At 36.0% G+C, this 22,244-nt stretch overlaps 1 protein-coding gene and 1 non-coding gene across 2 annotated transcripts in view; one reads left to right on the top strand and one right to left on the bottom strand.

Moving 5' to 3' along the window:
* UGGT2 (UDP-glucose glycoprotein glucosyltransferase 2) overlaps positions 1–22,244 on the bottom strand; it is a 79,810-nt gene that overhangs the window by 16,768 nt on the left and 40,798 nt on the right. The window contains 12 exon segments of the mRNA XM_085226033.1: positions 5,534–5,619; positions 6,740–6,898; positions 7,862–8,051; positions 9,367–9,446; positions 12,909–13,011; positions 14,006–14,101; positions 15,200–15,327; positions 16,228–16,359; positions 17,913–18,119; positions 19,013–19,107; positions 21,722–21,820; positions 21,900–22,023. Coding sequence (XP_085082159.1) covers positions 5,534–5,619; positions 6,740–6,898; positions 7,862–8,051; positions 9,367–9,446; positions 12,909–13,011; positions 14,006–14,101; positions 15,200–15,327; positions 16,228–16,359; positions 17,913–18,119; positions 19,013–19,107; positions 21,722–21,820; positions 21,900–22,023 — 1,499 coding nt within the window.
* TRNAF-GAA (transfer RNA phenylalanine (anticodon GAA)) lies at positions 20,576–20,648 on the top strand. Its single transcript has one exon. It is a non-coding gene; the product is annotated as a tRNA-Phe (tRNA).

The raw sequence follows: 22,244 nt of genomic DNA, 5'->3' as shown, positions 1-22,244 counted from the left end.
TTAAAAAGCTCTAGAATAGTAAAAGAGCCAAACACAAACTGTTGATAGCAGAAATGGCAGCAGTTGGCAAAGTCAAGACCGTGGAAGTGTTTCCATTTTTGCGCTCAGTTTTTCCACAATCAGAACTTTCTCAGTTATTCACTCATTTACCTCAAAATCACCACACTGTGAATTCTGTAGCTGTCTGCAGCTCCATTGATGAAGATAGTTTTCTGAAGTCTTTAAAATACTCTCAAACTGTTTGGTTTGGCCATAAACTTAACATAATCATTTTGTCTCCCTAAATCTCTTCTGTGGACCGCCCACTACCAAATCAAAGTTGACCCTCTCACAATTGTTTCCCTGAGCTCTGCACTCAGTGCAATGAGTTTCTGTCCCAGTACCAACAACGTACTGGAAGCAGTGAGAGCTACTATTAAGTGCAGTTAATGCTAGTCTTGATCCAATTTATCAACTTATCTGTATTTAGAGAGACTAAAAATGAATTACTTGCAAGTGTATTAAGTGTTACCAGAAGAGAAGTAAAACTGAGCTGTTTTGCAAGCTGTAGCATGCTGAAGAAAGATGATACTTCAAAATTTTGTATTTCTCCTACAACTCCTATTACAACGTACAGGCCAGTGCTTCAAGTAAGTCAAGTACAGTAAGTCAAGTACAGTTTAAGTGGAGTGAATGTGACTTATGTACAAGGAAAGAGAATATCCTGCAATACCTCATGGCAAAATTCCATGTTATCAAACGGCCGTTTGAGTTTTGATAGCAATTTGCTATTATTCATAGGAGTATTAACAGGCTCTTTTCAGCAGTGCCCAGTGATGGAACAAGGGGCTATGGGCACAGACCAGAACATAAGAAGTTCCATACAAACATGAGGGAACAATTCCTCACTTTGGAGGTGACAGAGCACTGGAACAGGCTAAGCCAGAGAGCTTGTAGTCTGCTTTTCTTGAGATATCCAAAACCTGCCTTCCTGTGCGGCCTACTGTAGGGAATCTGCTTTAGTAGTGAGTTGGACTGGACAGATGTCCTTTCCAACCCCCACGGTTCTGTGAATGTGTGCGATTCCGTAATACTGATATCATTAGAAGTAATATCAGACATGCCGTCACAGCCCCCAAACATACTTTATCTGCTGTATACCATAAGCCATAGGCATAAAACTTAAATGAAATAGATGTTATTTCTCAACAATTTTCTTTTATTGGAGGCTCAGTTAAGCTTATTTCTACTACTTCTTAAAGAAAATCTGAAAGAAAGTCTTCAGAAAAAAAACACAGATAAATTTCCTTTGAATCAAACTGAAAAGTAGAGTGGTTTTATTCTCTTCATTTATTAATTTAACTACAGCTCACTACAGTTGAAAAGACACAACAGTATCTTTCACAAATCAGTTTACATGCCTTAAGAAATGAATACTAAATTCTACAGTTTTACGCAATTTTAAAAATATAGTTTTACGGTTACAGTCGATGGAGATTATGTGAACTTCATAGGATTATTAATACACTTTTCTGCTTTCTCAACTGATGGTGACTGGTTTCTGAAATAAATTGAAAACTGCAAACAGATAGAAGGAACTTCATATCCTGTTAACATGTCTTCCTGTAACATTGAAAACTGATGCATTAACCAAATACTCAAAACAGCAAGCATGTTAATAATTTTTCTCATTTTATAATGGCAGCTGATGAGTAAACATCATGTGAAAGTAGGTGCTCCCGAATTCCAAATAATGATAAATATTTTATAAGAAAATAGACCTATTTCAACCCATAGAATTATAAGGTGAGAGAGAAAAAAAGAACTGAAGCTAAAATTGAAGAAGTGCTGTTCCTCTTGAATGGACTGGATGCAAAGTTTCAAGAGGAAGCTCTCCTATACTACAGACCTATGCTGTGACATAAAACATGAAAAAAAGATTGTTCTTTCAAGGAATAGCTGAAATTATGCTAACATACATTCCACATATGAAAACTGAGCAGGGGAATTTCAGATCTATAATCACAGAATCTCAGAACTGGAAGGGACCTCAAGGGATCACCAAGTCCAATCCTCCTGCTAAAGCAGGTACTCTAATGTAGGTCATGCAGGTAGGTTTCCAGACAGGTCTTGAATATCTCCACAGAAGGAAACTCAACAGCTTCTCTGGGAAACCTGCTTCACTGCTCCATTACCCCTGGCACAAATAAGTTCTTCCACATGTTTGCATGGAACTTCCTATGTACAAGTTTTAGGCCATTACTCCTTGTCCTTTCATTAACACACCCCAGAGAAGAGCCAGGCCTCATCCATTTGCCTCCCACCTCCCTTTAGATATTTATAAACATTTACCATATCCCCTCTCAATCTTTTCCCCAGACTGAACAGATCCAGGTTACTCTGCCTTTCCTCATATGGGGGATGCTCCAGGACCTTAATGATCTTTGTGGTCCTGCGCTGGGCTCCTTCTAGGGGATCCCTGCCTTTAGAACTTGGGAGCCCAGAACTGGACACAGTAGTGCAAATGTAGACACACCAGAGCAGAGTAGAGGGGGAGCATAACCTCACTTGACCTGCCGGCCATGCTCTTTTTAATGTATCCCAGTTAATATAGGTGGTATCTAAATGCCAGTTACTGAAGTAAAATATGACTTTTCCCACTCAGGGCTTTCTTCCAAGGGAGGAATGTGAGGTGCAGACAAGACAGAGCCAGGTTAGAGAAATGAAGAGTGCCTTTTAGTCCCAAGGTTAGTATGTAACCACAGTGATTTTTAGATGACTGAAAACCACCTGGAATGAACTAAAGAAGAAAGTCTACAGCTGAAATGAATATAATGCTTCTGTAGAAGAGATGCCACCCATCAATAACCCCATGTGTAGAGGCACACTAAGGAGTGAGAAAGTCATGGCAGAGAAATTGACAGCAACTGATCAGCAATTCATTGCAATTGCTATCAGCAATTGTTCCAGCTAATTAAGACTCCTGAAGAGCAGAGCTAGCAATGCTCCACTGAACATGCACTTAAAACAACATGTTAAGTATGGTGAGCCACACCTCTGTGCCTGGGAAGATCACAGAATAGATCCTCCTGGAAGCAATGCTAAGGCACATTAAAGACAAAGAGGTAACTGGATATCTACTGTCATCTACCTGGACTTCTGTAAGACCTCGGACAAGCTTCCACACCACATCCTTATCCAGAGAGATATGGATTTGAAGAGTGCTCTATTTGGTGGATGAAGAATTAGCCAAATGATTGTAGCCAAAAGGCTGTGGTCAATGGTTTTATGTTCAGATGAAGACGAGAGATGAATGGTGGTCTGGATTGGTGCTCTTCAACATCTTTATCAATGACATAGACAACGGATTTGAATGCACCCTCTGCAAGTTTGCAGTTGACAGCATTCTGAGTGGTGCAGCTAATAGAACAGAAGGAAGGGATGCCATTCAGATGGACCTGGACAGGATTGAGAAGTGGGTTCACATGAACATGAAGTTCAACAAGGCCAAGTGCAAGCTGCTGCAACTTGGACTGGGGCAATCCCATACTTGAGCTCAAATTGGGAAAGAAACGTATCGATAGCAGTACTGTGGAAAAGGACTTGAGGGTTCTGGTATGGACAAAAAGCTGGACATGAGTATGGACATGATAAAAAGCTGGCATGCAAGAGCAGTGTGCTTTTGCAGCCGTGAATGCCAACTGTACACTGGGCTGCATCAAAAGAGGGGTGGGTGGGAGAGGGAAGTGATTGTCCCCCTCTGCTCTGCCCTCATGAGTCCTCATCTAAAATACTGTATCCAAGTCTGGAGTCCTCAGAACAAAAAAGGCATGGACCAGCTCACACAGGTCCAATGGGGGCCACAAAGATAATCAGAGGGCTGGAGCACCTCACCTATGAAGACAGGCTGAGGGAGCTGGGATTGCTCAGTATGGAGAAGAGAAGGCTTTGGGGAGACCTTACGGTCTTTCTAGTACTTAAAGGGACCTTATAAACAGAGGGAGATTGACTTTGTACACAGGCAGGTGATGATAGGACAAGGGGAAATGTGTTTAAACTGACAGAGGGGAGATTTATATTAGATACTAGTAATTTTTTTAAAGCATAATGAAACTAGTAGTACTAATGTTCTAATACAATTTAGTGGGAAACTGCTGCTGAGAAAACAGAAGACAAGACTAACAATAAGTAAGGAGTAAGTAGTTCCAAATTAGCTATTCATTCTCAGGAAAGAGATCTTAGAGACTGTAAATCTGTAAGAATATCAGCTCAATATTGCTAGATCCTAATATTACTTAGGGTCTAGCAATATTAAAAATGAAGACAGGGTGTTACTGTTTCACAGAAAATGAACCAGTAAGGAATTTAACAATGCTACTGCACAATAAATCAGTCTTTACTTACAGCTACCCAACTCAAAATGATAGGGCAGAGTTAGAGAAGACAAACACAAAAGCAAAGAGGATGACAGAAATATATGGAGATCCTCTGAAGGAGGAAGGACCACACTTAGAATTTTCAACTCAGAAATGAGAAAAACAAAGGAAAAAGGCTGATCATACTCTGAATGTCAATCTGTGTTTATTACAAAGAAATACTTTTATTTATGTAGGGTATATTCACTACAAAGCTGCAGAGTAAATTAGTTGTCTTTCTTTCTTAATAAAGCATGCCTTTAAAACAATAGAAAACAATGGCTCTGTAAATATTTAATGCTTCTGTTTTATGTTCTCTTTCAACTGAGGAAACAAAAGGGATTTTGTATTTTAAATCACAATCTAGCAAGATATAAACAGAAGAGATGTCTAATCAGATTGGGGTATTTACTGAACAAAACAAGAAGGAATCTAATACTAAAACAATACTGAACAAGATCAATGTCTAAAACAAAATATACCAACTCAGTAACTATTTCAGAAGTGCAAGAAGCAGACGGCACAAAACTACTGTCACAGAACAAGCAGTCTGAAATGAAACTACAATCATTCAATAGATATTTCTATTCAGAACCAGACCTTGATTAAAAATAGTATCAGCCTTAAGTCCTAGATAAAATTTCAGAGATAAATCTCATTCAGCAACTTCCAAAAGTGTAACTCCAACAAAAGCAAAAAAAAAAAAAAAAAAAAAAAAAAAAAAAAAATCATTACATTATTTAGAATATTATGGATACAGTACAATCTATCACATACAGTTGCTCTATTTCTCAACATACACATGCAATTGTAGATCATTCTTGAAGGAGCGATGTGAAATTGTTCTTTATTCTGTCACTTAGCCATGCAGATGATATATACAAAAATGTATAGGTAGTGTGCTTTAATTTATAAAAAGTCTTCCTGAAAAGACTTTCAAAGCTGGTCTTGTTCTATTAATTCCTTTTATTTACACTTTCATGAAATAAGATATCTGTTATACACATTAAATCTTGGTTCTTGTTCTACTTTCTCATGTTATTTTTGCTAATTTTTCCTTCAATACGTGCTTTCAAAATACGCTGTACTTAAACAGAATCGTTTATAAGTACATTTCCTAAGCATAGATGAATACTTACGAAAAAACCCGATAAATGTCTTCAGATCTTCCTTTACGCAATCTCAGTGTCCAAGCACCTGGATTTGCTTTCAGCTGAAAATACCCCTGGGGAAAAAAGAAAATACATGCAATTGTTCTGTCATCATTTCAAAATCAGCCGTATACACATACAAACATCAGTCATCCAACATTTGGTACGGCAACCGAGGTTAGTAGCCATTCATTACCTACGGCCATATTAATCCTGAAAGTAACATGTCAGAGATGCAACCACGTATCACCTTTCCTGTATGTCCATATTAATTTCTTCAGTGTTCCATTTAATTCTAGCTAAATTTGAGATGTATATAAAATCTCCATCCAAAACAATAAGTAACTGAGCATTAAAGAAGTGAACTATTAAATTCACCCTAACCCAAAAAGCTTCTTTGAAATTTCAAATTTTGTCTCTAGTAACTTCCAAGTAAACACGGCTATTCTTACATGGCTATTCTCCAGTTTAGGAACTCTGCATACAGCTAGAAGCTTTAAAATGCTGAAAACCTTCTACTATTGAGAAGGTATTCAGTACTGGTATTAAAGACTCAAAGTTTATTAAGCATTCTCTTCCTTGTGATACAATGCAATTTTCACAGAGAGCTGAGAATAGCAGATTGATAACAGATCTTATTCATCAAAAGTAATCTTTCCCTTTCAAATTAGACCGGACAAAATACATTTTCTCATTTAAAAAATTAGAAGATCTACAAGACTGCTGCCAACAAAAATAATTACCTCAGACAACCAGAGGAATTCTGAGGTGTGGATTTGTCCTTACAGAAGCTTTAAGCACTTAAGTGAAGCATCTAAAATAGGAGTCTCCTTTGCCTGGATTATTTGTAACAAAAATGGTTATCTTAGTCAGAAAGTGATTCATACCTTATGTTTGTTGGTGGAATCACCAATCATATGAAGTTATCTACTTCCTACCATTGACTTAAGGCAATAAGACTCCCACTTCAGGCATTTCAGATAAGGATCTGAAATTAGGAGAAATCCAAATCTATATTGGAACATAAGAGCAGGGTTTTGTAGCTGGTCTCAACTTCAGGATACTGTTGTTACTCTGAACACTTCTAACTTTGCAATAGGAGAAACAGATTTAAAGAAAATGAATTTCATAATCTTCTAAAGAATTCTCATGGAGTATGCAATTGTAATGCCTGTTTTTGTACTGAATACTTACCAAGTTGGCCATCACAATAGTATCAACCATGACAGGATTATTCTTTGTGCCCAGAGTGAACTGTAGCCCTCGAGGAGGTTGTCCAGTTGACACATCAAAGCAATGTCCTTCAAGCAGTATGTATTCCAGCTCATATTCTGTTACAACAGTTCCTTTTATCTGTGGAAGGAATATCTTATTACTAAATCATGTCATTTAACTATGAGGGAAAATGAACATACTACAAGGACAAACACAATGTATGAGATTTACCTCACATTCAACTGTCAAAACCAAGAGTTCTAGAACTTCTAGGGGGAAGTTCTCTCAAGTTTAAAATAAGTATTCAAGACAAAGAGGAAAAAATCACTATCTCTAGGATCCTTTCCTCCGCTATCGAGGAAGCCGAACTTTGGTAAGGCAATCCCCAATCTTACTTGCATCATACACTCTCCAAATATACAGTTTCGGTGGAACAAACACCTTCAACATTTTACATAAGGATTGTGAATGAAACAAATTTAGTTATTATGAAACTGAGGATTAAGAATATAATTTTATAAGATCTGAACTAAAAAAGGATAAAATATATTTAAATCTATATTCTAATCTATACTAATAAACAGCAATAATTCTAATACTACTAAAAATGTAAAAAAAAGTGAAGACAAATGGAAAACTAACACATAAAAATACTTAACTGGTACATTTTTATCTCAAAAAATGAATACTTCTGTTAAAAAAAAAAAAAAAAAGCTCAACACAGCAGATAAACCGATTTTACTTGTATTCTGCTGTCTTTTTTTTTTTTTTTAATTTAATTGCTGCCTTTAAACTAGCCTGATCTAGTGGTTGGTGACCCTGCCCACAGCAGGGGAGCTGAAATTAGATGCTGAGGTCCTTTTCAACCCAGGCCATTCTATGATTTAAATACTTGTTTTTGTGGGGTTTTTGTTTGTTTTTAAGAGAGAATGTGGGGGAAAAAAAAGACAATTAAATAAAAATAGTAAAACGCCGACCAAATTATCAGTTACCACAGAAAGCATTTCTGAGAACCGAGCAAAATCCCATGACATTTTCTTTTTCTTCTTGTGCTGGAAGCCCAGTACAAATTTTATAATGCTTACACAAGCTATTACTTACATCCTGCAAATGAATGTTATCAAGATCACAGGAACTGTTCACTGCTTCAACCAACCAGCTTTCAGGAGTGATCATGTTTAAAGTCAAAAGGGGTGATTCTGGCAATTCTAGGAATTTTGCCACAGGTTCAGAAGGAAGGTGTTTGTTGATCCCGTAGATTATTTCTGGTTCCAGAACAAAACGATAGAAGCTGTTAAAGAAGAGTTCAAACAAAACCATGTTGTGAAGTCTGAGTCACAAGCACAATATCTTCTACATTATGCTATAATACAGTCAAAATATACCAACAGTTTCTGACACTAGCAGCAGAGAGCAGAGGGAAGGAAAGGTCTCTCTGCACCTTTTCAACTCTTATTGTATTCTCTAGGGAGAACACTCTTGGAACAACAGAATAACAATTATTTCCTTCCTCTACCAATATCCAAGAAAATGAGAAGAACCAGAACTGAGGCCAAAGAAGCACTGAAGATGGAAGGAATGAGCAACGGTACTCCATATGGAAAAAACTTAACTGTGAAAAGTAAAAAGGTAAAAAAGGCCTGTACCCATCAAGAAGAATACAATTTTCCCACAAATACTTGGACTAAGGTGTATATGGATGCATTTCATATGAAACTATCTCTGTAAGAAAAGTACAACCTGTCCTCAGGGCAGGTTCCAGAACACTTCTTCTTCTCAAGTATGAAAACCTGGATAGTGTAGCTAGCTTTATAACTGATTGTGACAACATTCAGACAAGATACTCAGAAGACTGATGATGTTGTTGCCCTCCTGCAGTGTAAGAGACACGAGATCAATTTTTCACAAACTGACTAGAAACTAAGGACTTCTGCTTTGTGGGTAACCAAATAATTCTCTTCGGCTACCAACTATAGGGCAGACATTATAATCAGTTCCCTCCCATAACACGATTACAGGTAAAATTTCTGATCAATGGATAGCAGCATACAAACATGCCTTTTAGAGAGAAAGGAATCCTCTCTGGGAAGTTCACATCAGTGTAAATGTAACTGAATGAGTGAACTCTGAACTTAATTAGTGGTCTTTATAGCCAGTTAAGAGAAAATTCAATTTAAAGCTTCATTTAAAGCATTAATGACTTAAAACTAAGTCTCAAATATGGACTGTACGCATGTTTAGATGAATTTTGTCTTTAAATTAAGTGTACTGAATCTGAAAAATTCATTATACATTCAGTGGATTGCATTCAAGTTAGGCAGACAATCCTGTTCAACGAGTTTCTACAGGCATGGAAAACTCTCCACTGAATCCTACAGGGATTGCTTCTAAGAGGCGAACTTGATGGACAAGATCACTCCTCTCTGATGCAATGTTGATTTTTTTCTAGACAACTAATGCAACAACAGAAACCACAAACATTAATCACCATTTCTTTTTTAATGGCAGATGTACTTTTAAGGTTTTTTTTATCTTTTTATCTTCTTTTTTTTTTAAGCAAACTATCTGAGAGCATTTACTTGTAAGGAAAGCTATAAACTACTCACCTTGTCAGTGGCACTTCTGACAGCTTAGATCTGCAGCTCAAAAACAACCTGAGTTTCACATTGACAATGTCTTTCAGTACCTACAGAAAAAAAAAAACAACCGGTATCATTGCGGCATATTGTCATTTCTCAGACTTCAGTAGGAATCTCAAAAACTATAAAGTTCTAAATATGTCTGATAATTAAGGTATGTTGTCATTAATTCCAAATAAAGACTTGAATATTTCTAAAAGTGAATGATTTAGCACACAGTATTCCTGATAGTCAAATCAGTAATACGGAGTCATAGACTCACAGAACACCCAAGTTGGAAGGACCCACAAGGATCACCGAGTCCAATTCCTAGTATGTTTTCTGCAATATGATTTTTAAAGAGCTGTTCAGAAATTGATCTTTTTAGGAAACTGTAGAATATAGTGAATTTCTGGAAATTATTTTAAGTATAGCCAGCAATTGATAAATGGTGTGTTTAAACTATTTTCCCAATTTCAAAACATTCAAGTTATTGTAAGTTTTTCTACTTCTTTTTTTAGTTTATTCATCTGTTCATTAGTAAAATACTCATCTTCTGGATGCTGTTATATAGAAGCTATGACAATAGATTTCGTTCTTATTTTCGTGAGCTATCTATTTTGTTTAAAATTAAGAATTCTTTAAAGTACTCTTAAAAACCTTTAACAGATTATCCTCATTTATGTTGTTTCTGATTAAAAGTGCTTATCTGAAAGTATAAAGCAGTTGTGTCTGCCTTTATGGATATTATTAGAAAAGCAAATAAAGATATTAAAGATAAGTTAAAATATGGATACCACTAAGGCTAACATTACTATAATGGTAAGCAAATTTGGAACAAAGCTAGACAACAGCTTCCTTAAATCGCTCTTTTATTAAAAGTAATATTTTTCTTTCTTTAGCTCAGCCCATAGCTGTGCATTCTTCACTACAGTGGTACAACTTTACACAGAACAAACGCTGCTCACAGTTTGTCACCCTCATTTTGTGTCACCTGAATACCATGACTGAAAAACTGAGCAAAAAATAAAGCCTAGGAAATGGCATAAAAGTGAGAACAAGGGAAGAAACTAGAAATGAGAACCTACACAGCACTAATACTCAATATTTATTACCTGAAAAAGCTTTTAAGATTAACAAATGACTCTAGCATGGATAAATCTCAGGTAACTCTTCTCAGACAGAGGAACCTTGAGGAATAATGTCAGGGCAAAATAAGGTTTAAGACTTATAACAGATATTGCCTGATACATGCTTTTAAAAGTAGTAACTCATAATAGTAAGAATAAATTAATTCAGCAGCAAGTACTGAGGAAAATTCTTCCTTAGTCGATAAACAAAAGGAAATTGGAAATCCTCTTATGGCAAAGTACTAAAAGAGTTCAGTCTGTTTACTTGAATTAAGTAATTTGGATTCTTTTTCCAGGTAATATTTCTTACTGCAACAATTGACCAAGTTACGTAGGTTTATATGTCTTGAAAATGATTTAAAACCCAAGTTTTACTTAGTGTATGAAGTCACTTTGCAAAGTGCTTACAGTCAGTTATTACCACAACTCATCTGAGAAGCATTAAGTCACTAAACCACAATTATTCAACTGATCACTTGGAACTGTGTGTGAACTTCAACTTAACGTGAAGCATCTATACAGAATCTTCAATAGAACTGATGATATGATCAGAAGATGAATACATAAAGCTTGGAGCTAAATTACAATCCAGGTTCCAAGTCTGAGTTAACAGTCAGATTAATTAAACACTGGAAATACTCAGCAAGAACTGTGATCTGTACTTTGCCACTTGGCAATATTTAAATTAGGATTAGATTGAATAAATGATTTATACTTCATATGCTAACTGATCATAATAAAGTCCTTTGACCTGTCTGATAATAGGAAATCAGACCAGATTATTGAAGGGGCTTCCTTCAAAGACTTCTTACTTTCGGGATGGAGTAAGAGTTTTTCTTTAAAGACAAACGAGCAAAGGAAAGAAGGTAAAAGATAACTGACAGAAAAAAAGAATTCTACTCAGAACTGATGTGATCTGATTCTGGTAAAGCTAAGTTTGGTATTTAAAAGTCTGCTGTGACTGCTGTCTTGTCTGGAAATATTCAATGCTGAAGTGCATGATGAAACTTTTCGAAAAAGGCAAAACAGTGCTTATCTGGAAAGCTCTACCTGTCTCCCTTTGGAAAGGACAAACAGCAGTTCTTAAGATACAATTCTCTATATGTTAATACAATAAAAGAAACAAACAAAAAAAATCTCCATTGAAATATTTCTGATTTGTTTAGCTTTAAGAGTATTGTACTATTCTCTCTGATGGGTTGGCTTCCTGAATAAGACAGCAGCTGCTATGAATCAAGTAGCATCTACAATAGCTGAAGAGCTTGGTATACCACAGGAGTCATTTGCCTAGACAAGCATTTAGGGAGATACTGCTCGTTAGGGAACCTGCTGCACTACAAGAAATGGAGGCTTCTGATTCAAGTTACAAGGACTCCAAGGCAACTTACCATACAATGGACTTCTGCCTGAATGGAATTTCCAGTCAACTCCAAAACCAAAATATTTTCATTTGTTAGTATCAGCGTTTCATTTTAACCGAGATTGGTGGAATGAAAGATCTGATTCTAGAGAAAAACTACTATTTCAAGAGTCTCAAACCAAAAGAAGCACTGTAATATCAGAATTTCATGAAATTTTAAAATGTTTTACATTGCTTCATTATTATGTATGAAAAGTGACTCTCAACTCTCAACATTCCATACAAAATGCACAATAAGGTATGAAACTGGGAGCAAAAAAGTAATGTAAGAATTTATGAAACTTTCATAATTATTGCACAGAAAAAGATAAAACAGGCAGCAAAATTTAAGTTACAGACTTCAGAACTCTAACGGACTATAAAGTGAAGACAAATTTACATTTTTATGGAAAACTATAAAGGAACTGAGGTAGAGTGATATTCTGCAGCTAATGAAAGAAAACTATCTTAGCACCTATGCTTTTAGAACAGTCTTTCTTTGGATGATCAATAGCTACACACAATGGAAGACTCCTAGATACACCTGGTAGCATTAATCAACTGAGAAATACTCTTCTAAGAGCTGAAAGGTTTATAGTCCAATCTTCTTATGATGACATTACAGGTCAGATTTAGACCACCTCATTTAGGTACCCTGGAAAACTAAGGTGATTTGGTTTAATGGAAAAAAATATATACCTTTTAAGATTTTGAAATGGAGATCCTTTCCCTCTGTGTAGCACAGATGACTTCCTCCTTTCCTCCTACTCACTATAAAGAGCATTTATGGACTGAATTCTAAGGGGGACTGATTCATGGGATTTTTTTTTTAATTACAAAAAAAGGTACTTACAAGGATGAACGAGATCATCCCTGACCTTTTAGTATGAATTTTAACAACCTAATAGACATTTTAAAAAAATCTAAATCCTGCTTGCCACTTTACTAAACTGTACATGGAAATAAGAAGTACAAATTAAAAGAAATGACCACCATCTTACAATCAATAAATGAGCCATCTTCTGTGCTTCTCTTGTCAATGGATCAACAATAGCAATAACATCATAGAATGGTTCATTCTCTTGGGGTTCAAATTTTACTACACTGTTGAAAAAACAATTAACAAGTAAGTGACATGAAAACTCTGAATTAAATTTGTAGAAATAACATTTAAAAAAAAACATTTGTAGGCACTTTTTCGTAACATGAGAGACGCTTGAGATTTCACTGCTTACGAAGACATTTTTCCAAACAGCAATCACTAAAAAAGCCCAACATGAAATCTGATCATCGTTCTCGTGCAGATGTCCTTTCAAAAACTGTACCTGTCTTTGCTCTAGCAGGTTGGCCCCAGCTAAGCTAAATTAAAAATGGTTACTACTAGTATCCCATAACAGATGTAAATTCCAGTTTTTTAGATCTCATTCCATAACAGTGACAGCCAAAGAAGGTGCTTCTGGCATACTCACTTTCTAAACCTAGGATCAGAAACACAAGGATCCAATGTACATACCTGAATACAGTAGGGCACTGGTAAGAGCTGGCCTAGAATCAATCTGTCAGCTGAAGACAGTCCGCTCATTTTTTTTTCTTAAGGAATCTGATGCCAATAAGCCACACAATTTGCATTTCAATGTAACCTAATTGCATTTTAGGATCAAGCTGAAAACAGGAATTCAGTGACACTGCTAATCCACAAATTGTTATGTAAGTATGAGCATGTGTATATTAGCCAATGGTAATCAGAACAAACTGAATAGACTGTACTGGAGTTTTCCACTTTAATGAAGAATAGTGGGGGCTTACTGACTTCTGATCTGTGAAGTTAACTCTAACATTTTGGTAAATTCAAAGAACGTACTCCAATCTTTCCAACTCCAGATCAGCACTTCTATTCACAAGATTGTAATCCTTCTTCAATGAAGGTTAAGGATGGAAAACCATTAGGTATTACTGATTTATCAGACAGGCACACAATCAGTAACTTTTAGAACAGACATGCTTATCCACGCTTCTAAACACCTACTGTAATAATCAGGACATTCTAATTTTAATATGGAAATACTGTAAGTGCATTATAATGAGAGACAGAACTCACCTGTGCTGTTCTCTAAGTAATTTAGCATCTTGTCTCATCTCTGTTTTAGGCAAAGACGACAGTAGCGCATCTATTTTCATAATCAAATCACTGCCACTGTATTAAATAAGGTACATACAGTTTGCAAAGAGTTTCATCAGAAACGGAGTAAAACATTTGGATTATAGTGCATGTCTGTCTACATACGGCTTATTAAAATGAAGCAATATAGATTTATCAGAATTGACACTCAGGTCTGCAATTTGTATTGTATAATCTACTGGTATGTCCTTATTCTATTTTTTTTTTTCCTCTGACAACACCTAGGAACAGACATAACTGAAGACAATTTCTAGTTTACTTAACCAGATCTTTTAAATTTTTTGCATTTCTTACTGGAATTTCTCTAGCTATCTCAGTGGTTCTATTTCAGCATCACTAAACATTTAATCACATTTGATTAAACGCTTTGCCTCTCATTATTTATCTCCTTGATAATTCTACCTCTCCTTGATTTTGTTTTTGTGGTACTTATTTGCTCAGTTATGATAGTGCTTCTAAATAGCAGAAATGACACTCAGACACAGTAGCGCAATACATATTTCTCCACAGTCTTCATGTAAAAATAATGTGATTTTTCTCTCTTCTCTGAACACAAATCAGATGTTTAGATTAGAAGCTGGCTAGAAGCCAACTTTGTACCTGTTCAATCAACAAATGTGTGAATACTGCCTAGCAGGGTATCAAAGCACTACATCTATCCATGCCTCTACAGGCTCCTTTCCTGATTTCCAAAAACAATGCACTTACTTCAAATATCAATATTCATATATTTCTGTGTTTTTAAGATCCACTGGATTTTACCAAACTTATTACTATTCATCATAATTATCTTTAAGTGACCAAAAGATGGTAGAAATTGTTTACAGGAAAAGGTTAGAAGGAAAATGCTAAAAAGGAAACAAGGAACCATTAAAATTGTCTCCAAAAAAGTACTTGGATGCTAAGAGGACAGCAAGTACACAACACAAAACAGTATCACTGTGCAGATATGGTGTATATACAAGTATATGGCATGAAAAGTACTACTGCTGTACATTTGAATCTTTGTTCATATTCCACGTGCAAAAGGATTATTAATTTGTTACTATCAATAAACAAAGTACTTTATCGTATATTTGGATAATAAACCCTCAAAATCCAAAATAATTTTACCTTTTAGTATTGACTCCCATCTCTTTGACAACTGCTTTAATCTTCTCTGCTGAGGTACTGTATGGTATTCTTTCTAACAAACTGAAGTCTTCTGTCTGGAATTCATTTTCACCTAAAGGACCCAGTATCTTGGAGAAAAAAAAAGATGTTACTAAGCACAGAATATCCCAATACTGTTTTGATTTTTTTTTTTAAGCAAAAATATATTAAGTGAATGCAAAACATTCAATATGCAACTCCCTACAGCCCTATATACTTTCTTGAGTGATATTTCAAGTAATATCTCAAAAGTCATTTACGATGTATAAGAGTAGGTAAGTACACAAACTAAAAAGTTTCCAGTAATGAGATACCAGCATATCATTTTTTTTTCCTAGTGGTGGAGTAATAAAATAGAAAAGGCTTAAAGAACAATTTGTACAGAAGTATATTTGTACTGCAGGGTATTGACTGCCACTAGCAAATACTATTGAATCCAACACTGTATTTTCAATCACAATCAATTTACAGCCAAACCACAGTAAGGGCTATTGATTTCAGAATAGACATACTAAAAATTTAAAGACCAAAAGTATTGTGTTTGAATATTAAGACTATAGAAAAATGTAATGCTTACGAACATTTTTTTTTCTTTTCTAAAACAGAAGAGTTTGAAAATATTACTCTAGTCAAAGTAACTTTATTTTGATCATAATTGTGTGAAATACAAGTAATATAAGGATCAATATTTACTTCTAAGCATGATTAATAATACATCAAGCATCTATTCAGAAAACTGTCATTTATTTAATCAGATTTTCTCTAAAAGAGGTGTGGGCATAAGTACACAGTACGGTCAATGGGATGGAACTAATAAACAATTTAGGAAGAAAGCAAATAAGAAATAAGACAAATACTCATGATGATCTCTAACAACAGGTTACAAAAGTGGGAAATTAATAGCTTGTATTTTCTTTGGTTGGAAACTGAAATTCCAGGAAATAAAAAGTAACCACAAAAAAACTGAGAGATGACAATTCCTTTCTTACCCTGCCATTGCTCACAACAGCCATTTGCCCAGGGAGCAGCTTAAGAACCTCCTGACAGAACATCTGGTGGGTTTTAATTATATCCAATCCTAAAGTGTTGTACTTCTTCTCAAAAGCATCATCATTCATTCCCTAAAGCAAAAGTAAAGTACAAGACTGTGAAATGATTCAGCAAAACTGAATTTTGTAACAGCTGAAGCAAGCAAACAGAACTTCAAGTTATGTGGCAACTAAAAATCAAAATAAAACAACCACCTCAGCTTCAATTTAAGTATATGTTATTGGTGCAGAGCCATGGTCTCCCAACTGGTTGGTGCACAAGTTTTACCCTTGAGCAACCGTTAATAACCATGAGAGGAAAGCTGAGCCCAAAGAAACACTTTTTCTAAGCTCCAGCACACAACTGCATGAAAAGTAACAGTCTCTGTTAACTCTTGAAATGTATTCTCATCTGTAGGTAAAAAGTATAAAAAACACATTATTCTAAAAATTAACACCTATTTTAATGTGTTCATTTGATATAGCTTGAACACAGAATGGAATCATAAAATGGCTTGTGTTGGAAGGGGTCTCAGGGATCATCAACTTCCAACCCCCCTGTCACAGGCAGGGCCATCCACTTCCAGACCTGGAACTAGACCAGGCTGCCCAGGGCCCCATCCAACCTTGTCTTGAGCACCTCCAGGGACGGGGCATCCACAGCTTCTCTGGGCAGCCTGTGCCAGCACCTCATCAATCCCTTTGTGAAGAACTTCCCCCTGACACCACTGTGCTGGGAAGTACTCCCGATAGGACAAGAGCATGTTTAGGGACAGCCAAAAACATCCAATAACACACATAACAAATCAAAGTGGAAAGAAATGCTGGAACTCTGCCATGCTTACAGTGAAAATGCACATTGCCTCTCAAAATTATCTTTCTATATTAAACTGTACTGATATGTACTTTCTTGGTAGAAACATGCAGACTCGTTAATGTAGTTACTCATTAGTTACATACCCTAGATTACCTAACCTTGTATCTTTCAAAATTTTTTTCATAATGAAAGAACAACAGGACCCAGAAGAGCCAATCAATTATTTTTCCAAAATGGCGCCTGAGAGTTCTCCTAGTCTTTCAAATACTTTTTGTTCTAAAATACTAAACTGCACAGCTTCGGAAACAAACTTTAGTTTGCAGCAGTTATTTAGTAACTCAGATTTACTCTATATCCAAACTTTGAAGTCAGAAACATTTGTATTTTCAACCAATGAATTTTCATAGAAATGCACCAAGAAGTGTTGACCAACATACACAATGCTCATTTATCTCAGCTGCTTCAGTCTGCACCTATTACATGACTGCAACAACAAGGTAAAAGTAGTTAGTTCTGAACCCTTAATTCTTGATAAACATTAAAACATTAACTTTAATGAAGAGCAAGCTTTGAAATAATGATGAAAAATAAACTATTTTAGTCTCAGTAATCCACTATCTGTTCTATATTTTTCAGTACTCTCATATTTTCTTCCTTTACCTTAGAGAAAATGCCTATTCCTCATCACATTAAGGTTGTCAAAAAGCACTGAATCTGCTGGCCCCAAAACTGTGAGGCTAATGCTGTTCCTCTCAAGTGCACGCCCTTACAAGAAAAAATAAAACATTTGAAATGAAAAAGAAAGTAGCCCACTTCAGTTTGCACTCACTGGGAGGAGGATTTTAACAATTTTAGTTCCAGCAGCAAGGGATTTTGCTGTCTCTTCCTTTGTGAGTTTACTTAGGAAACTTTTTAAGCTTCTGTTGCTTTGTGTTAGAAAAGCTGCCAAAATTCCTCTTGCAATGGCTGTGTTATCTTCCTTTATTTTTGATGAAGGATTGTTCAAAACCCCAATTCGTATATGACTGCTTGTTTTCTGCAATGAAAAACACAGAATAATGCAGTTTTACAGTTCCATCTGCTGTTACTAAATGCATGCATATTTATTATAATACCCTTAGTTTGAAATGTCCTTTACTGTTTAAATTTTTGGAGCAATTTGTCTTTAGAAAATACATGAGAGCGCCTAATTCAGAACTTCAACTACCAGCAAAAATGCTACTAATAAGGATTTACCTATTCTATGACACATTTTTAAGATTTTTTTTTTGATAAAACAATTACCTTCAAGCATTCTGCAGAGTACAAATGAACAAATGTTCATTTACAGGCTTCAGGATTGGTTTTGTAGATGTGCTTTTTAATTTTTTTCAAAAAATATCAAACAGAGCACAGAATGGATACAAGGTAATTTATCCACTTATCAACTTGCCCTTAATCAGTAGGAAACTCTTGCACTTGCTAAAATAATTGATGGGATTTAAATCTTAGTATGAGAGACTGATGACTCTAGGATAGGACCAAATAGTGTCACTGACTGAAGAAAAGGTAAATACACTCCATTGTAATAAATAATACAAAACTGAAGGGTGAATAAGTGGTAGTCAACGTAATTAAACTGCAAAATTTAAACATCAGCTCTTGATAAAAGGGTTCTTCAAACAGAGAAGGGTGCTCTCTTTCACTTGCAGGAGGACAAGCTGGGCACCATGCTACGCTATGAGATGCACAGCAAGCCAGTGAAAGCAAGTCATCCTTCTTCTTAACTTGCTGCTGCTGCAGCTGGCCTTGCCCCCCCACAATGCAGTACATACGCTGAGATGCTGAAGAAGTCTCTTCCAGCCAAGATATTGCTAGTTTTTTCAAATTAAGTTAAAATACACTAGTTGTTTTCAAAATAATATTATGATAGATGAACCAGAAACTCACCAGGTGTTTCAAGGCACTAGAAAGCAGTTGTCTCCCAGATGGATTATCAAAATCAGCAATAATCCAAACAGTCACAGCATATAACACATCTTCATCTGAAAATCAAAGATAATCCTGCTTTACATTCTGGAGAATCTTCTCATGAATAATAAACAATGAATTAATCTGTTCAAGATTTTGAAGTCTGAATGTATTTGACTGCTAACTTCAACTTTAAGACTTCCCTTCCAGTTGGCATATTTTGTGATTCTGTGAATATGAAATAGTCATTAAGAGTTGATCTGTTCTTATACACTGAAACACTATGGCCCTAAATAGTAAGCTAGCTTCCTATCAGAGGTTTGACATAAACCTGTGGAGGAGATTGATCATACAGTCAGACGTGAAAATAATTAAGTAGATATAAGACAGTTGTAAGAAAGCAGAAGTTTGGTTATTCAGATTCCCCAACAGCAAAGGGAGAGTCCTTCAACAAGAGCCCTTCAAAAGCAGGGTAAAACTACTACATCTGAGTACAGATGGGAATATATCAAATACAGCCCAAAGATATTGAACTATAACATAGGCGTATATTCAGAAAATTTTCATTTTTCCTTGTCTACATGCCTGTTCTTTATTCCTCACTGAAGAGCAATGATTCATGAAGAACATTTACAAAATTATCTCTAGAAAAGAGAGTCTACTCAGGTTTACTGTATGTTTCCTAAATGGTACAAGCAGATACGAGAGTGGAATTTTACAAGGTTCTAGTGAGATTCTAGGAAGAAGCTGTGGTTAAGGTTTGTTCAAGTCTAGAAAAACACAATGGCAATAGAGATTGGAAATGTAGCCTCCAGCTTATAGTTTATAAGATTTACAAGAGATCTATTTCTTTGAAATGAACCTACGGATTGAAAGCCAGTCATCATTTATAGCCAATTCATACATCCCTCTGCTTGTAGGTGGAGAATCAAATAGAGTCAAATAAATTTATTCTAAAGAAACGCTAAATATGTTTCTGATAGCGGAGCAAGGAAAAACTATGTAAATATCACATAAGTAATGACTGAAAGAATAGCACTTTGCTAACATAAATATTCTGTCCCATGATGGGATATTGTAAATCAGCAGTAGTTAACTATTACAAGATGTTCACGTAGTGTAAATCAGAGGGAAAGTACTTGCATATACATGCAATACATGATATCAAAATATTTTAACTGTACAAAAACCCATGGGTTTTAGCAAGATAAAATGTACAAGTGACAATCCATCAGAATACATTTTTTTTTTTTTCCTTTGCTACAGAAACACAAATCTTCAAATATCAAAATCTAACTGGAGGCAAAATAAATAGGAAATAACTAAAATCAATCATCATTAAACTGCAGAAATGCGTAATTTGCATATAGATATTACAAAAAAGTCTAGCCTTCATATTATAATACTGTAAATAAGAGTAATCTGAAAACTGAATATGCTCTTTAAAATCTAAAATAACTACCAAGTTGTTACCATTTATGTTTAAAACAATAGGATATAATTTGGCTCCTAGAAGGAGATAGCTGGGACATTAAGGTGTAAGCCGAAATAGCTCAGTTGGGAGAGCGTTAGACTGAAGATCTAAAGGTCCCTGGTTCAATCCCGGGTTTCGGCAGAACATTTTATGGAACAGAACAGACCCTTCCAGAAGCAATATTAAGGCACATGCAAGATAGATTGAGGTGATTCAATCCGACTCAGCTTCACTCAGGGCAGATCATGCCTGACCAGTCTGGTGGTCTTCTATGACAGAGTGAGAATACATCAGTTGCCCAGGGAAGACCAACTGATGTTGTCATCTTCCTGGACTTCTGTAAGTACACCTCTTACACAGCATATTCTTATCTCTAGTTGGAGAGACTTGGATTTGAAGGGTTGACTGATCAGTGGATGAGGACTCAGCTGGATGGCTGCAGCCAGAGTCGTGGTCAGTGGCTTCATGTCCAGATATGGAGGCCAGTGATGAGTGGTATCTCCTTCAGGGATCTGTCTTGGTGGCCAGCATCATGAGGGAAGTGACTGTCCTCCCCTGCTCTGCCCTTTTGAGGCCCCATCTCGAATACTGCATTCAGCTCTGGAGCCCGCAGCAAAAGAAAGGCGTGGACTTTTGTAGTAGGCCCAAGGAGGGCCTCAAAGATGATCAAAAGGGCCTGAAGCACCTCTCACATAAAGATAGGCTGAGGGAGCTGAGCTTCTGTTCAGTCTGGAGAAGAAAAGGCTACGGGGAGACCTCACTGTGACCTTTCAGAACTTAAAGGGGTTTATAAAGAAGATGGAGTACAAATTTTTGCATGGTCAGACAGTGATAGGATCAGCGATAACAGCTTTAGACTAAAAGAGGTTAGATGTTTGGTGGAAATTTTTTACTGAGAACGTGGTGAGGCACTGGAACATGCTGTCCAGAAGAGATATGGATGGGGGACCTCTGGAAGCTGGATGGGGCACTGAGCAGCCTGGCTTAGTGGGTCGCAACCCCATCTAAGGCAGAGGGATTGGAATTGGATGATCTTTAAGGTCTCTTCTAACCCAAGCCATTCTATAATCTGTACTGGGATATTTTTCTACATACTTGGCATCTTTGAGACACTTATTTACTTGGGATATTTCACTGTCAAATTTCATCAGTTTGTAATACCTATACATGTACCATATCCACACAGTGCATATACTCAAACAAAATTAACATACCCTTTTTTGTTAAATACTTCATGCTGTCTGAAATTACAGCACTTTTATCTTGTGAGTCCAAAAAGGAGAAAGTAGAGAAGTCCTGCACATCAAATGGAACTGCAAAATGTAAAATACAACGTGTTAGACTTAAAAAAGGAAAATAATAATAAACAATTACACTGAGAAAAGTAGTTACCAGATGTAGATCTGAAACGTAGGTATTTCCTTTCTGCTCCAAGAATACTGGGGTTTATATGAGAAACAACATTGTTCTGATCCATAAGAAAATCTACTGCATTTATATGATCATTTAACAAACCCTGTATTAAAAGGGGAAAAAATACAGAAATCAGTACTCTGACAGTTTCAAGACAAACAAAGAACACCATACATTTATATCATCTATCAAAAGAGTTTAAAGCATGTATAAAAGCTATGGACACCTCCAGTCAGTAATGTGTCACACAGATAGCAATTCAAAATATCAGATGCACATTTTCCAAAGAACAACTACAACATGTTCTCAGATTCTGGTTGAAAA

This window comes from Meleagris gallopavo, chromosome 1, assembly GCF_905368555.1.
Source record: "Meleagris gallopavo chromosome 1, MGAL_WU_HG_1.1, whole genome shotgun sequence".
In the NCBI taxonomy this organism is placed as follows: Eukaryota; Metazoa; Chordata; class Aves; order Galliformes; family Phasianidae; genus Meleagris; species Meleagris gallopavo.
This window is presented reverse-complemented; position numbering and strand designations above follow the sequence as displayed.